Raw genomic sequence first — 15,931 nt, forward strand, 5'->3', positions numbered from 1 at the left:
GCACTGCTTGCAAAAAGCCACGGGGCAGCCTGGTGGCTCCACGCCCTGCAGAGAAGAGGGACAGAGGTGCAGAGCTAGGTAGAAGACCTTTTAGGTGGACCAGAACCCTGGTTCAGTCTCCTACATGCTTGAAGACCTTCCTTTTTGCAGTGCCTGCATCAGCTGGGTCAGGGAGCCAAAGCCATGGCAAGCCTAGCATATGCAAGAGGAGCGTGTTGAAGAGGGAACCTCGGCTCTGGTCCTACTTGGCTGTCCCAGGAGGAATTCCCCTTCCAGTTCAGACCTACCTTGAATCTGTCTGGCCCCAGTGCTTCTGCTCTCCAGGAGGTGGCTGACAGCAGTAGCTGATGAGAAGTGATGCTGGAGATCCTGGGGAGGAATAGGCTGCAATCCTGCTGCTCCTGGTGCTGGGACAGCTCAGGTGGAAGAGTCAGTGAGCAGTGGGCATCCCCACACCATGGCTACAGCTGGGGCAGCCACAGCCTGGTGCCAGACATCTAATATCACGGAGATGTCCAGCTTGGGATGTGGCAGGGTGCCATGGGCTCCCTGTGGTGGGAACAATGCCCTGTTACTGTGTTGCATGAAGATGTGGCAGCTGCTGGACTCTCTGTGCCCTGGAGGGAGCAGGGGACAGGGGAACCTCGGGCAGAGGTTCAGCACTCAAATGGAGAAGTTGTGGGATCAAAGAGCTGTGGTGCCCCAGCAGTCACCAGCATGCTCCCATGGCTGTGAGTCCCCAGGAAAGCTGAGGGTTGGGTACCCCTGCTCTCCTCTCACTTGGCAATGCTAACCCAGTCTGCCCCTGCAGCCATGGGAAGGGGGGAAGGGGGTGGGAAGGGGGGGTCCAAATGGACATGGTCCTGCTCATCTCCAGAGTCTTGACCTCTGCATGGGGGCTGATGGAGGAGGGTGGTGGCTGGATGCTGCCAGACTGGAGCAGGCTAAATATGAAGAACAACACAGCACCGTCCAGAACTCGCTGGGCGGCCCGAGCTGGAGGCTTGTTTTGTTTTACTGTTTTGTTGTCTCTCTCCCCCTCTGGGTTTCGTGGCTCTGAGCTGCAGGGCTGGAAAATTATTCATCCAAACCACAGCTCCCACGACACCCTCTGTAAGCATCTGTGGCTCCAGACTCCACTGCAGCAGTGGGTGGGAGGTTGTAAATTCATCATCGTCACCAAGTCGGACTCCTGTTAAACAGGACGTGAAACACGGAGCAGCAGGCTGTGCCACAGATGCAGCCATACCAAACTCACTGGGTGAAACCTGTCAGCCAGTTTGCATGACAAATCCCTGTCCCATGCCTGTCCCATTAATGAGAAGGTCCCTTCATACCTGATAGAGCAGCTGTGCTTTAGCTGCAGATGTCTGCAGGTTCACCTTGGCTGCTGGCTCTGTTGGAAACACTGTTGTGTTGTGCTAGCCAGATGTGAGAGCTGTGGGATCACTTGCTCCTGGAGTTCTGGAAGCTCTGCAGACAGCAACGTGCCTCCCCCACCATAGCTTTCACTTGCTTCCTTACGACTCGCAGCCGGCACCCCTCGCAACTCTGTGCCACAAGCCCTGGGTCTGTGCATCGGACCTACGTGGCTGTGTGCAGCTGTGCCCCGTGCTGGGACTGCCATCTCTGTGCATGGACACACAGGAGACCCATGAGCACTTTCCCAAGGGCCTGTAGAAAGATCCTGGTGCAGCAGCCCATCTGACCAGGCAGATGGACAATGACGTGCTGAACTGAGCCCCGTTGGGATGAGAGGTGGTGTGGGGCAGGTGCCAGCAGAACCCACCCTCCATCTTGCTTGGTCACTGCTGTCAGCTAAGGGTGAACCGGGGGGTGGTGAGGTTGTCTCATGTGGATGTCGTCCTGCTCTTGTCCACAAAAGGCAAGAGCCCACAAGCAGTCCCTGGGAATGCTGTCCCATTCTGAGGCCTCTATCCTATGCCACAAGCTGTAGAGCCAGACCCAGACCCTCTCCATGGGGAATATGGCTTTGAGCAAAGCCCCAGGCATAATGACTCTGAAAGCCACAGGGTAGCTCTGACTGCAGAAAAATAGAAAAGAAAGGATGGGGAGTTCCAGCCCCTCCTTACCCTTGGCAGCCGCCCCTTTCTGAGGATGCAGTCCTGGTCAGGCTGTTGGGAGACACTAGTAGCTGCGCTTGGTAGAGCGAGGAAGGGCTTGTCTCTGCAGCACCCCAGGCTACTGTGGGGTGATGCACAGCCAAAGGGGCAATGACCACCCACCCAGGGTAGGGAGCCAGCTGTGCATGCCCCACACACTGACTGCCAGGCTCTAGAGAGCAAAACCCCTGGTAATCCTGCTTCTGTGCCCCTCACAAGGCTCCTGCTACCTCATGGCAATGGCTCCTCCTTCACTGTCACTGTGACTGGCTCCACTTCACAGGTCAGGGCGCTCCACAGATGTTCTTGTAATCCTCTGAGACTAAGAGCATTAGGTGTTTTACAAATCATAAACCATGCTGGGACATACAGGTACAAATGCTTGTTGGTGTTCAGTGGAGACTGCACACTTTGAACAAGAGCCTGTTGGGCACCAGGCTAAAGCTCGCACCTACACACATCTTTGAGACGTAACCATGCTCAGCATCTGGGGTTTCTGGGCCATGTATAGCAAATGAGAGCCACAGGCTGTGTCCAACAGCACCAGCAGGGAGATGCTGGAGTTGGATCAAGGGCTGGTTCATCTCTCCCCTGTTTGAGGGAACGAGCACCAGTCCTTTTCCTTCATCAGCAGCTCCCTCTCTCATTCCTGCGCAGGGACCTCTGCCTTCGTGTGCTTTGCAGGTCAGCTGTGCTGAGGTTAAGGCAGTGAGGAGAGAAGTTTGACAAGTGGATGGGATTCGGCCTCCGGTGTGGAAGTATCAGCTCTTTCACTGTCCTCGTAGGGGTTTGTTAGAGCAGACTTGCAGATCCTGGCAGAAAGGCTACTGTCTTGTAGCCCAGGAACTATTTTTAAGGCTGGCTGGAGCTGGAGGGTGAAAGCTGGACATCAGGGTTGTTTCTGATGGAGGTCTAAGAAGGATGGGCCTATGCATCCTTCATGCATGTGGCAGCAGTCCACATGGTCTTTGAGACTGCTCCTTCTTGGGAGTCTTGGGATAAAACCCCCAGCACTGGTGAGATTCTGTGCTGCTGGGCAGGCCTGGACAGACAATAGGCATGTCATTCTTTGGACCAGATTTGATTTTGAAGCTTGCTTGCCTTATGTCAGGCCTCCAGCATGCACCGGTGTGTTCTCCCATGGTGCCCCAGGCACATGGTAGGTGGCTGCTGCTGCAAACTGCATGCACCTCATGAGCAGCAAAGAGCTTGACCACACCAATCCTGCCCACTGGGCTGGAGGGTCACGGGAGCAAACACTTCCTTGCTGTGACACTTATCCTGCAGCACAAGCATAGTTTAGGAGTTACTGGTTACATGAAAGTCATAAAGCCACCAGGCTTCCTGCAAGCATATGGGCAAGTGCCAGACTCCTCCCAAGACAAAATCATAAATCCTTTTGTGCACATAAGAATATCCACTGAGTTTTGCAGGCTTTTTTCATGTTGAAAGTGTTTACACATCCTCCTGGAGAGCTCTTGCCATGCTGGCATCCAACCAGAAGCAGAAACATTACAAGTCACTGCGATGGTCACTTGTGCAGGCTGAGCAGCAAGTGACCTGTCACATCATGCTGGTGGGTGACCCTGGGACAAAGATGTAGTCACAAAAATGTAGAAACATTTTCAAACAGCAGCTGGATCCATGACAATCCAGGTCAGGGTGGATGAGGGTGGTCATGGGCAACTTGGGATGCTCTGACCTGTGGTGAAGACAGCATTGCACACACAAAGTGCCCAGGGTTGGGGGGGAAGCAGTGGGGGAAAAAACAGCCCTGTATGGTGCTAAGGCTCTGCACCATCTTGGTTTCCTTTAGCCCATGAATGCTGCAGCTTGGAGCTGGGAGCAGAGCCAGGATTGCAGGGAAGGAGAGGATGGCAGAGGGGACTGAGCAGCAGAGAAGCCCTGCCTGCAGTATGGGAGATATATTGTGTGCATGGAGAGACTGCTCCTACCTAGCTGCGCACTGTGTGTCTACATGAGAGCAGCGGGTGCAAAGGACAACAGGCAGGTTCCCACCCCTGCCTGAACACATATCTGGCAGCTGCACTGCACTGGTGGGTGGTGGGGATGGGAGCTGGGTGGGCACAGCAACTGCCAAAGAGAAAAACCTTATCTGGGGAGAGGGGGAAAAGGTGCTGGGCATCAAACCCAGTTGCAACTGAGGCATCATCCCAGTGCTGGTATGACTGATGGTTGCCCACACTTAGGTGCCCTGGGCGTCCCACTCTGGGGTGCAGACAGTAGGATCCTTGTTTTGGAAGAGGGAGAAGCTGTTTGTGGAAACACAGGGACAGTATGATGAGTGGCCAACTCAGTCCCCCACCTGGGGCTGTCTACTCCTTGCAGTAGGTCTTGGGACCTCCTCATCATCGCTGTTGTGTCTCCTCACCCCACTCCAAGGCAGCTCCCGCAGGACTGGAGTGGGTAGGATTGGTATTGTGGGTAGGAGTGTGGGCCCAGACTGGGAGAGGGGTGCTGCTTTGCGACTGTACCATAACCCCATGCTGCCTGAAGGAATGAAGGAGGGTAAACGGGTTCCCAGATACAGGTTCTTCTACCCCAGGAATATGCTTGTGAAATCATCTGCTTTTTTTTTAACTTGTCCTTCCAAGCTGCACTTGGAGCTCAATGAACCGAGTCCCTACTTGCAGTTTCAGCTTGTGCGTGGTCATCCCTGCTTGCAGAGCAGCAGTGTCTCTACATGTGGCTGCATGGACAACCCAATTCCCGGAGCAGCAGCCAGTGCTCTGCAGTGAGCCACAGGGCCACCAGCTGCTTGCCAGCATGTCAGCTGAACCAGGTGGCTTTGCCCTGGTCCTTGGCTCTTTGGAGCCAGCAGGTTCATAACTTCAAGCCCAGGCTTCATCAGAAAATGTGTTTCTTCCTCATAAAGCTGCAGGTGAGTTGGAGGTTCACTGCAGAAGTGTTGCCTCAGTAACAGGAGCAGAGGAGAGTGAGCAGAAACTGCTGTGTGCCATGGGCTGCAGTACCTGGAGTGCCCAAGGGCACCCCATGCGCTGCCCATGGCTAGGGACACAGCTGCCTTTTCAGGAATGGCTGCTGTGCTGCAGCAGGGGAACGCCTCGGCATCGCTGAGACCCCACAAAGCCAACCCACCCTTACAAGCACACTCTTTCCTAGGGCTGTTTATTGTTTGTACCTAAGACTGATCCACTAGCCGAGACAAGCCAGCTCCCACCATGCTCTACCCACAGCGGTGCCTGAGACCCCAACAGGCCCAGTGCCCATGGGCGCATGGAGACCACAGTGCCCAGTGCTCGTGTCAGACCTCAGAAGCCTGCAGGCGCCAGGGCTGTCCAGGAGCAAGCCCAGGGCTCCCTGTTTTGTGCTGAGGGGCAAGGGTACTGCAGAGCCTCTGCAGCCGGCACTGCATACGGCAGTGTGGTTAACAAACCTTCCAGGCACCAGGAATCCCAGGAGATGGCCAAAGCAGGGGAGCATCCTGCCCAGCCCCTCGCTGTGTCTGCCCCGAGGGGCTGCAGCAGTGCGTGGCAGGACAGCACTGCCCAGTTCAGGAGACCCCATTTCGCTGCTAACACCATATGGGACATGTTGGTGACAGTGCCGGGGTAGGTCCCCTCTTGTTGCAGGGCTCGCTCTGTGCCAGGAGCCCCATGGTGCTCTCACCCCAGGTCCCGGCTCTGGACAGGACCCTGCAGAGGTGGAGGGCAGGATGGTGCCAGGAAGTGCCAAGTGGTGTTACGGCTGTTTCTGAGCGATGATGTCCCGGATGCAGGTGTACAGGAACATGTACTGGTCCTGCAAGAGAGAAAGGGGGGTCTGGAATCAGGTTTCTGACAGAGACCTCCTGGTTGCAGGACTAACCCTGCAATTTGCCTTAAAAGATCCTAATTAACTAACAGTGTCTGATGGCAGAGCAGGATTTGCTGTCCCAAGTGGTCCATGTTTGTCCTGTGTCACCAGAGTTGCCCAGAAAGGAAGAATGAGGCCTGGAGCTGTAGTTACACCATGTTTGTTTCCTCCTACTTCATCATCCCGTGATGGGGATGAGAGGAACATTCCCATCTGAGATGGGGAGGAACAATGTCATCTGACTTCCTGAAAGTACCCCAGTGGCTTTTGGACTGCCATGGTGTTTGCATCCGAAACAAGACCGAAGAGCAACTCCAGTGATGCTGCAGGGCAGCAAGCAGGGAGAGCTCTGCCCTGCTGGAGTGCACAGGGTCTGGCAGTAACCTGAGGCCAGGAGGGAAGACCTCTGGAGCAGGAGTTTCCCTTGGTGGTAGTCTCAGTGTACCTGAGTCAAGTGCTGACAGTGGATCAGGATAGATCTCTGCAAGGTCTCAGAGACAGACAAAAAGATCTGGGTGGTTTTAGCCCAGTTGCATCATTTCTCTATTTTTAAGATCACCAAAATGATCCACCAGTACCAAATGGGGGTCCAGAGGTCTCAAGTCCCTGTGGATTTGATATGACGTTCTGCTCAAATGCCAGGCTGCTCCAAAATGATGCTAGGCTACAAAACACCCAGGACTGACCACTGCCATGGCAGGGCTCTGGGAAAGGCAAGATGTGGGAAAGGTAAATGAGGTAAATGAGCACAAAGCTGGAGGGCAGGGCCAGCCTTCAAATGATGTAGGTCAAAATCACATGGTAGCCAGGAAGGGGGGATTAGGGACACAACAGAGGGGCCCCCGAACAGCTCACTAATGTGCTGGCTAAGCTGCAAGTCACGAGGAGCCTCCTCCCCTGCCGGCGGTGGGTTTAGCCCCTCTGAAGGGCCGGGAAAGCCAGAGATCACACAATGGCTGTGGTTCCAGGTCACCAGAGCGTGTTTTCAAGGAGCCCAGCCTGATTGTGAAATCTGGAGTGACAGTCCAGGATTGACTTCAGACCAGGAACACTCGATGCTTGGCTAAATGCAAGAGCACATCCCCACAGACACGCGCCGTGCTGGAGCTTGGGGTGCTTAAATACCCGGCAATTATCCATGGACAATGCCTCAAAGGTTCATCTTCCCCCTTGTTTGGCTACTAAACCCCACAAAAAATCAGCTGATGCCCCTAGCATGACAGCAGTGTGCCACCACCAGAGATAAAGGGGTCCTGGCAAGCCCCTGCAGTGATGGAGGAGGCTGGCAGCCACATGGCAGCAGTGTGGGGCTGTAGGGCAGCCCTGCCTGTCCTTCACTGGCCATGCTGGGATCAGAGCGACCACTGCTCGCGGCAAGGTGGGGAGGCAGCTGCCTCTGCTGCCCCCCCTCAGTGGGGCAACAGCTTTTGATCGGTGCTTGCTGTGCCTTTATGGGCACATTGTGTCTCTGCTCGGCAAGACCACTGCTGAAATACAAAGGAGCTCTGAAGCAGGGGCAGTGGACGCCTTGCCCTCCTCCAGCTCCCACCATGTGCATGGTTCACATTAATTAATAATGCAATTAGCTGCTTGCAGGCGGCTTTGCAGCTGGAAAGCCCTGGAGAGATCTGCCCTAATTCTGCTGTCCCCTGTAGGGAGGGTTCCCAGGGATGCTGCATCAGCTCGTTCAGTGGTTGCAGCAAATGAAAGGGCTGGCCAGAGGGCATCTGTGCCGCCAGCACCCATCAGGAGCAGCACGCTGGAGGCCTGCGAGGCTGGGCTGGGCTGGGCTGGGCTGGCACGGCACGGCAGGGCATGGCTGCGGCACCATCAGACGGTGCCACAGCCCATGTGGCTGCAGGGCAGCTGCAAATGGGGCAGGGTGTCCCACTGATGCAGCCCCAGCTCTGGCAGCAGGCTCTGGCAGCAGGGAGCAGCTCTGGCAGCAGGGAGCAGGCTCTGCGTGTGGGGGATGCAGCAGGGAAAGGCACTGGGCAAGGGGAAACCCAGCAGATTCTGGGTACCCAGGCTGACAGTCATGTCCAGAGGCCAGGGGTGAGCAGGCAGGTTTGTCATGTAGGATGAAACCAGTGCTTCATGCTTTCCAGGGCAGAATGGGAAGAGTGCCTTGCATTTATTGTGAGCTCACAAGCAATTTAACCTATTTTAACTCCAGAACTGAGGAGATGGAAAGCCCTTCCCTGGGAAAAGATAGTGCCCTTAGCCCTTGGTGGCTGGCAGAGGAAGCATGGAATAAATCCCTGCATAGGCTGGATGGGCTCCCAGATGGCAGGTATTACCCGGGAAATGGGCAGCATGCTGCCAGCTCCAGGCAGCTCAGCATGAATAGCCTGTTCTGCCTGGCCCACCCCCTTCCTCCTTCCCACCTACCAGTGTTGGGGTCATGAGACAGCAGCTTCTTGTCAGCTGGAGGGTCACCCCATAGACATCCACGATTCTCTCAGATTTCATCTGCTGCAACAGGCAATCCAGGGAGATCAGTGTCCCCATTTGGCTCACGCCACTGCTGCAAGGGACAAGGGAGGGTCATTGATGCCAGGCCAGGCTGAACTGAACCTCTTTGGAAGTGGGCACCAGCCCAAAAGTCAGAAGCCCCATGAGAAAACATGCAGCAACTGAGTACGGTGGGGATAGGGGAGTGTGAGCACTGGTCTAGGTGGCAGGGAGGCCTGTGCTGACCAGGGGGATGGGACCCCAAGGTGCCCGTTTAAGGAGCCTGGAGACCCAGCCTACGCTGCCCTGCCGAGCTGTGCATCTCTCACCCAAGCCAGCTCTGCTGATGTGCCGGCTGTGTTGGCTCCTGTGGGACTGTGAGCTCTCCCTGGCTGCAAGCAGATGAGGATGTCAGGATGCTCTCAGGATCCTAGCAGTCAGCCCAGGGATGGCCCGGGCACCTCAGCCCAGGAATGCCTGTTCCATCCATGTTTGCCCCGGCCCAGCCCTGTTTGCCCTTCTTTCCCCCATGTGCTTGGCAGAGCACTGCTTCATCTGACCTCCCAAGCTCAGAGCTTCCCTGGCTCCCATGGACCTACTCTCAACATGCCCCAAAACCTTGGGGTCTTTGATGGAGGGTACAGGCTCGCTGGTGGCCATGCCAAGGCGCTGTGCTGCCCATGGATGGAACAGTAATGTGATGTACCTGCAGTGCAGCAGGAGAGGACCAGCTCTCTTTCGGTGCGGCATGCACCGTCTGACAGCAGTGAGAAGCTCCACCAGGCTCTGGATATCTGGCTGTTTCTTGCTGCTCCAGAGCGTGTATAGGAACTGTTGTACCTGCCTCTCCTTTGCTTTCTTCTCCTGGTGAGACACAAAGAGTTGACATGGCTGTTGGGGAGGGATGGGTGAGTTTGGATGCAGAGGGGTCCCAGCTCTCCAATCCTTAGGCTGTCAGATGCTTTCCTGAGCTAACTGCTAGCTTCTGTAAAGCTGTCCAGACAGTCTCTGCTGGGGCACTGCCCATCACCCACGCAGTGGGGATGGTGCCTCTGGCAATCTGCTCTCCTTCCCCACAGCACCCTGACCTGCCCCTTGAGAGGAAGACTGAGAACTGTGTCGGCCTTTTCAAAGAGGGTCAGAAAGACCTATCAGCAAGGGGTGGGGGAAGCCTCCAAGCCTCTCCCATGCATCTCCTAGGTCCACTCAGCAGATGTTCTTCTGGATGTTGCAATCTAGATTCCCTCCTGCATTTGTGGACTGCTGGCACTCTGCTCTTGCAGCTCAGACAAGTCTCCAGGGACCTTTCAGCCCTTCCCCTACAGACATGTTTGCTAGCAATGGAGAACGTTCCAGGCAGTGGGAGCCAGGCTAGCCCCATCAACACATACGTGTTTCATTTTGAGCTGGATACACCTCCATCCGGAGAAAAGCTTCTCTGTGCCACACTGGATGGTCAGCATCTTTGTGCAGAGAGAGTCTCCTTCCAGGGGCCAGCATGCCTCACTTGGGACCTGTGTGCAACAGTAAGTTTGGCTTCATGTTGACGGTTGCCATATTTCAGATCAGTCACCATCACAGGGGTCTGTGATGGGGTTGGACTAAGAACACCCCCAATATCACTCCATGTCAGTTCATCCCCTAGCTAAACCCTGGGGGAGTTTTTGGAAACAAGAGCAGATTGCAGCCAGCTTCCCTGTTAACACAGAGCTTGCTTGGCAGTTTGGGAATCTACTCAGCAAATGCTCTCCACCTTGGATAGACAGAGGGCAGAGCTGCTGTCCTTGGGTGCCATGAAGATGCAGCTTGAAGAGTACCAGCTGAGTCCACAGCCATGGACTGCATGGTAGGCAGACAGAACCTGTCTCCCATATGACAAGCAGTGGGAGCACTTTAACACAGGAAAGGTTCAGCTTTATCCAAGCTGGATCTGCACCCAGGCTTCGGGAGGTAGTGACAAGAGTTCAAGTTTCAGAGCTATGCTAGCTTCCAGCTCAGTTAAACAGATCCCTGTTCTGCCATGGCGCAGGCAGGCATGGTGCCTTACCTCCCCCTTCTCCTGCCATGGGAGAAGTGTTAGGATGGTGTGAACGTCCTGTTCCCACACCAGGGTCCAGAAGTCCTCCATGGTCAACTTGTCAGGCCCCTGGACAGCCAGATACTCCCTGCTGGAGCTGCAGCCCTGGGTGGGGAATGAGAATGTCACTCTCCTGCTGGAGAGGGTGGCACAGGTACCCTGTCAGCCCAGGTGGCTGCAGGATAGGCCAGGAAAAGAAGGGAAGCTCAGCAGGTCAGGAGGCAAAGAGAGAGGCACCGAGGGAGGGAAGTGGGGACAGCCCAAACTGGGCAGGGCCCTAGGAGCGAGGCAAGACACATCCTCAGTCCCCACAGTCCCCTTTTGTCCACACAGGGTCACAGCAGCAGTGACTGGTGGAGCAGTGCAGGAACCACGCAGCAGGGACTGGGTGAGGATGGGAAACAGCCATGGCAGGACCCAGGCATGGGGGCAGGCATTGCTGCTGGGGGTATGACTCACCAGGACACGCCACACCTGCAGGAGACCTGAGAAAGGGCCCTGTTCCAGCAGGGAAAACTTCACTCTGGAGCGATCATCTGCAAAATATGTGGGAGTTGGAGGGAGCCAGCGCAGCCTTGCACTCACACGGCTCCTGCAGACTGACTGCCAGACTCTGCACAGCCACACAAATCCAATGCCCTATTCACTATGTGTCTGCAAAGGTCCTCCCCTCTGCAGTGCTCTTGTCCAGCTCATGGGAGCTTGCTCTGCAGATGCTGGAGGGGAATCCTTTTCTGTGGGTGAGACGGGACCTTTGCAGGTCTCTACCTCAACGTCCTGCTCAAAGCAGATACGTGTAGTGCAGGTTGCTCAGTGTCTTGGCCAATGGAGATCTGCATATCTCCAAGGATGGAGAGCCTGCAGATGCTCTGGGCCCCTGTTCCAGCGTTCGGCCACCTTCATGGGAATTCTTTTTTCCTTATACTGAGTTGGATTACCCTTCCAAATCATCACCATTGCCTCTTGTCCTTCCATGGTGCACCTCTGAGAAGACTCTACATTTTCTCTGTGCCCTCCCAGCAGGTAGCTGAAGATAGCAATAGGATCTCCCCTTTGCCTTCTCTCCTCCAGGCTGAACAAACCCACCTATCTCAGTCCCATACATCATATGCTCCACCCCCAAAACACCTTGGTAGCTTTCTGGTGGACTCACTGAAGTGTGTCAAAATATTTTCTTGTACTGTGGTACTCCAGCCTGGCTCCACGCAGGTACAGGAAGGAAAAGGATGCAAAGTGTCACAGCACTTACATGGAAGGATGCTGGAAGAGGGCCGTGTCTGCTGGTTGCCTGAAGATGGTGTTGCAGAGCTGGCTTCTTCCTTGACAACCTCTAGGAGGGTCTGCCAGAGTGAAAGAGAGTGGAGGGTCAGGAGGAGCAGGAGGAACTGGAGACTCCTGAGGACGCCTGGCCTTGGCAGAGGGGTGGTTATAGCTGCACATGCAGAAGCCTTAGCAGGGGTTCTATGTGACCACCTCTGGGGTGGGCTGCCAGGTCTGGTCTGCGCTGTCAGGAGATGGCTGCATCTCTCTGTAGGAGAATGGTGTTCAGGTAGGTCCCTACCCTGCATGGGGTCTGGGAAGGAGTGGGTCACGGACAAACCCTGATCAGTGCAGGATACGAAGGAGCTATGTGCCTGGGGATGCAATGCCATGGAGAGGAAACACTGCCAGGACAGCCAGGCATGTGGAAACTGGGGCATGGAACGCACTCAGGAGGCACTTCTTGGGTGTCCCCCAGCCTGACCAGGTGCTATCGCTCCCCAGGTCCCTCCAGCGCATATGGCCATGGCAGCACTCCCTGCACCCCGCCCAGGACACCTCTCACCTCATATTCCCTCAGGAAGCCCACATGGGACTTGGCCGCCTTCTGGGCATAGTGCTGAGCAAAGCTTTTCAGAGGGATGGGGCAGGACCTGGGGAGAGAAACTGGGGGTAAGGGTGAGGTTGAGCAACCTCAGCAGCATCCAGGCTGTGCCTGCAGTGGGTGGACAGGCACCTTCAACGCTCAAAGGCCAGAGCCCTTGCAGGTCCCCAGCCCAGCTCTGGCCCATGCCAACCTGCTCTCCCCTAGACAAAGGCAGGTCTCAGGTGTGGCACAGCCCAGGGCCCATTCCCAAGATGCAGCAAGGACAAGGGCATCCTGTTCTGAATGAGGGAGGAGAGAATTTGACTATAAAGAGAGACATCTGACCTCCAGATGTAGCCTCAGAGACAACGAGGTAGGTGGTCAAAGCCATGCCCAGCCTGACCCTGCTCCCTCCTCTTGGCCTCCATTAGAAGGGACATCCCAAGGCCACCCAGCTGCCATGAGCCCCTCCAGTTTGAACCCATCTCTAGGGTACCCCTGTGGGTTGGGAAGCCAGGGGCTGATTGAAATGCCTTCCCCAGGACAGCTCTGCAGCTCTTTGGCATTGGTGTAGCCCAAGAGACTGGCACTGGAAGAAAGGAAGATGTGGTCCCCCAAGCCCTCCCAGTGTGCCCAGTGACTCACATCTAGTTCTGGGCTGGGCTTCCCATGCTGCAGGGAACAACCAGCCCTGGGCTGATCCTCCTCAAAACACCAGGTGGGGTGTCTGGCTGGGCTTTCCTGTCCTTCTGTGCTGGACCCAAGGCTTAAGCTGGGGTCAGGATCCCAGCTTGCCACCTGAAGGGGCTGTGGATCAGAGTGGGTAGAGTGGCAGGCAAAACACAGCAGGCCCTTACCTCTCTGTCCCTGTTAAACCCAGGAGTGGTTCCTCCAAGATCTTTTCCAGGATACAGCTGTGCAGGAAAATATACTGGGACTGGAAGGCAAAGGCAGACGGCAATGTAGAGCATTTCACCACGCAGACAGCACGAAAGGGTGGGTAAGGCACTGCCTAGTGGGCAGAGGGTGTCCTACGTTCATGCCCCAAAAGCCCTAGCTACTTCAGTCTCAGAGCCTCTGGGTCCCTCCACTAGGTCGGTCTGTCTGTCCTGAAGGGTAGTACTGACACCTTGTCCCAACCCTGAGTACAGGAAATATTAGGTGGGCTGTGGCCATCACAGGCCAGCAGCATGGTGTGGGTTAAGAATTGCCTGCAAAGGGCCTGATCCTGCTCCTAGGTGCTCTGGGGTGTTTCTGAGCCTCCTGGGAGGGCTCTGAGACTCTGCATGTTGCTGCTGTGGGTCTGGCAGGGCATGAAGCTGCTGGAGACCCCCACAGCCGAGCAATTTTCACTCCAGCTGAGCTGCTGCTTTGAGCGGCACTGTGACACAGTGACAGGTTGGGGACCAGCCTGGGGGTGCTGGGGCTGGCCAGCCAGCTCATCTGTCTGCCAGCCCAGCTAGCTTTTACACCATGGAGCAAGGGGCCTGGGAGAAGAGGGAGCAGAGGCCTTACCAGCGTCTGAATCATCAGGTAACGGTTCATCCGCAAGGTGTAAACAACACCAAACGTGTCCACCACCTTCTCCTGCTTCATCTGCTGCAGCAGCCGGTCCAGGGCAATGAAGGTGCCCGTGCGGCCCACCCCGGCACTGAGACCACAGACAGCAAGGGTTAAACATCTCTTGACCCCACAGCTGATGGGCTCCCCTCCCGCTGCTAGACATGGCTTCCAGATGCTGCACCCTGGGGCACTGGTCCCAGCACAGTATGGGGTAGAGGAGCCATTCAGACTGCCCTGGGTTGGTGCTGACCACCTCCAGCTGCCCCGTCCCCTGAGACTGGGGTCAGGCTGCAAGCAGACCTGTAATCCCCAAAGCCCAAGAAGGAGACTCTACAGACCAGCTGTGTCTCCCGGGCACTGCTTTCCCTCCCAGTTTGTGCACAAGTAGGACCCTTTCCCCCATGCCCTCTCCCATCGTCCCCTCCTGCCGTCCCCTGGAGCAGAGCCTCACCTGCAGTGCACAAGGGTCGGCCCCGCGTCCTTAGTGCTCTGGATGTGCTCCCGGACCAGCTCTCTGAAGGTCATAATGGAAGTCGTGGACTCTGGGATCCCGTGGTCGGGCCACGCCGTGTAGTGCAGGTGGGACACGTGCCGCTCTGTCCGGAGACCCTCCTGCCAAAGGGGATGTTGGTGATCTGTGTGCAGCCCACTGGGACAGGGGCATGCATGCACCCTGCAGCCCTGGGAGCACCCAGGGTCTTGGGGACACCCAGCTCAGCTGCAGGGAACAGCCAATGCCAGGTCTGCTGCACTGCCTGGTGGCTCCTGCTCCCCTGTCCTCCCCCATGGTCCCTTTCCAGGGGGAGGCACGGAGGTGGCAAGGAGAAGACCTGGCTTTGACTGCCAGGGAGCATGCCCTTGAAGCTGCAGGCTGTGTCCCAGTGCAGGGACGTGGAAAGGAGAGAGCAAGGGTGGACAGCAGGGGTGATACGCGTTGACAGTGAGAGACTGTTCCGCAGGGGATTGGGTCTTTGAACCCTGCTAATGGCAGGGAAAGGAAATTATGCCACCACCACCAAAGAGAAATGCCACTGCATCCCATGCAAACCCCCAGCCCTTGACAGGTCCCCGAGTCCACCCTCTTGGGTCCATAACTCACGTGCCACAGTTTGAACTTGCGCATGGTCCACTCCTCAGAGCTGCTCTGCGTCAGCAGGTGGACCTGGACCTGCCCGTAGGAGACCGGGGCAGATTCGGATGGCCAGTAATGATCACAGAGGACCTAGAGGACAGGCAAGACAGGGTCCCAGTGAGGCCAGTGAGGGCCCAGGTCCCACTGGCTCCAGGTGACCTCCTGGCTCCCTGGGAGCATCTGGAGAGCAGCAGCTGTGCGGGGAGCCAGGGCAGGTCTTGGGGAGCAGGCAGGGGTACTTCCCCTTCCCACCAGGAGCTTTGCACGGCACTCCCCCACCTCCCCTTTGTTTGGATCTCAGCCTCCTCCAGAGAAAAGGACCTGTGTGGGTCTCATAATCCCTGGAGACTAGAGGAACAGCCATGTGAGGTGTCTCATCCAGAAGCAAGTGGTAATTTCAGACGCTGCAGAAATATCTGAGGGTGATGGGCATGGTTCCAGCTAAGCTCCACTTCTGCCTCTTCCTACCCCAAGCTAACACTGAGCTGCACACATCAGCCTCTGTTTCCTCCACACTGCCTGTTGCGGAAGCTGTGTGGCCTGTGCTCACCCTGGAGCCACATCTGAGCAGGGGTCGGTGGAGGGCATAAACCCAGCCCTGGGCTCAGCTCACACGACCAGGTCTGGGCTTGGCTGGGGCTGGCACGTGGGAGCCCGGTGGTGCTGACCTACCCGCCCGTTTTCCATGCACACTGTCAGCATGATGATATTGCAGACGTTCTGTTCCCACACCAGCCTCCAGAAGTCCTCTATCGTTTTCTTCAGGGGCCCCTGGGTGGCAATGAACTCCTGCTGGGATGTATAGCCCTGAGCAAGAGGCAGACAGGAGGAGTTGGCAAGTTGCTGAGGCAGGTGGATCCTGCCCTGGGACAGAGTCAGTGCCTGGTTTGCTTTTGTGG

General features: G+C 56.3%; 1 protein-coding gene across 3 annotated transcripts in view; it reads right to left on the reverse strand.

Moving 5' to 3' along the window:
- Positions 1 to 5,256: 5,256 nt before the first annotated feature.
- LOC142419035 (receptor-type tyrosine-protein phosphatase V-like) overlaps positions 5,257 to 15,931 on the reverse strand; it is a 36,393-nt gene continuing 25,718 nt past the window's right edge. For 2 of the 3 annotated variants that reach the window (XM_075521609.1, XM_075521610.1), the window contains 13 exons: positions 15,705 to 15,839; positions 15,000 to 15,122; positions 14,352 to 14,512; positions 13,853 to 13,988; positions 13,195 to 13,274; positions 12,317 to 12,404; positions 11,741 to 11,831; positions 10,951 to 11,027; positions 10,462 to 10,596; positions 9,806 to 9,928; positions 9,121 to 9,278; positions 8,352 to 8,487; positions 5,257 to 5,906 (listed from right to left, as the gene is read on the reverse strand). In XM_075521609.1, coding sequence (XP_075377724.1) covers positions 5,847 to 5,906; positions 8,352 to 8,487; positions 9,121 to 9,278; positions 9,806 to 9,928; positions 10,462 to 10,596; positions 10,951 to 11,027; positions 11,741 to 11,831; positions 12,317 to 12,404; positions 13,195 to 13,274; positions 13,853 to 13,988; positions 14,352 to 14,512; positions 15,000 to 15,122; positions 15,705 to 15,839 — 1,503 coding nt within the window. In that variant the 3' untranslated portion in view covers positions 5,257 to 5,846. The remainder of the gene's footprint in view (positions 5,907 to 8,351; positions 8,488 to 9,120; positions 9,279 to 9,805; positions 9,929 to 10,461; positions 10,597 to 10,950; positions 11,028 to 11,740; positions 11,832 to 12,316; positions 12,405 to 13,194; positions 13,275 to 13,852; positions 13,989 to 14,351; positions 14,513 to 14,999; positions 15,123 to 15,704; positions 15,840 to 15,931) is intronic. The other variant, XM_075521611.1, reaches the window with a different exon arrangement.

This window comes from Mycteria americana, chromosome 20, assembly GCF_035582795.1.
Source record: "Mycteria americana isolate JAX WOST 10 ecotype Jacksonville Zoo and Gardens chromosome 20, USCA_MyAme_1.0, whole genome shotgun sequence".
NCBI lineage: Eukaryota > Metazoa > Chordata > Aves > Ciconiiformes > Ciconiidae > Mycteria > Mycteria americana.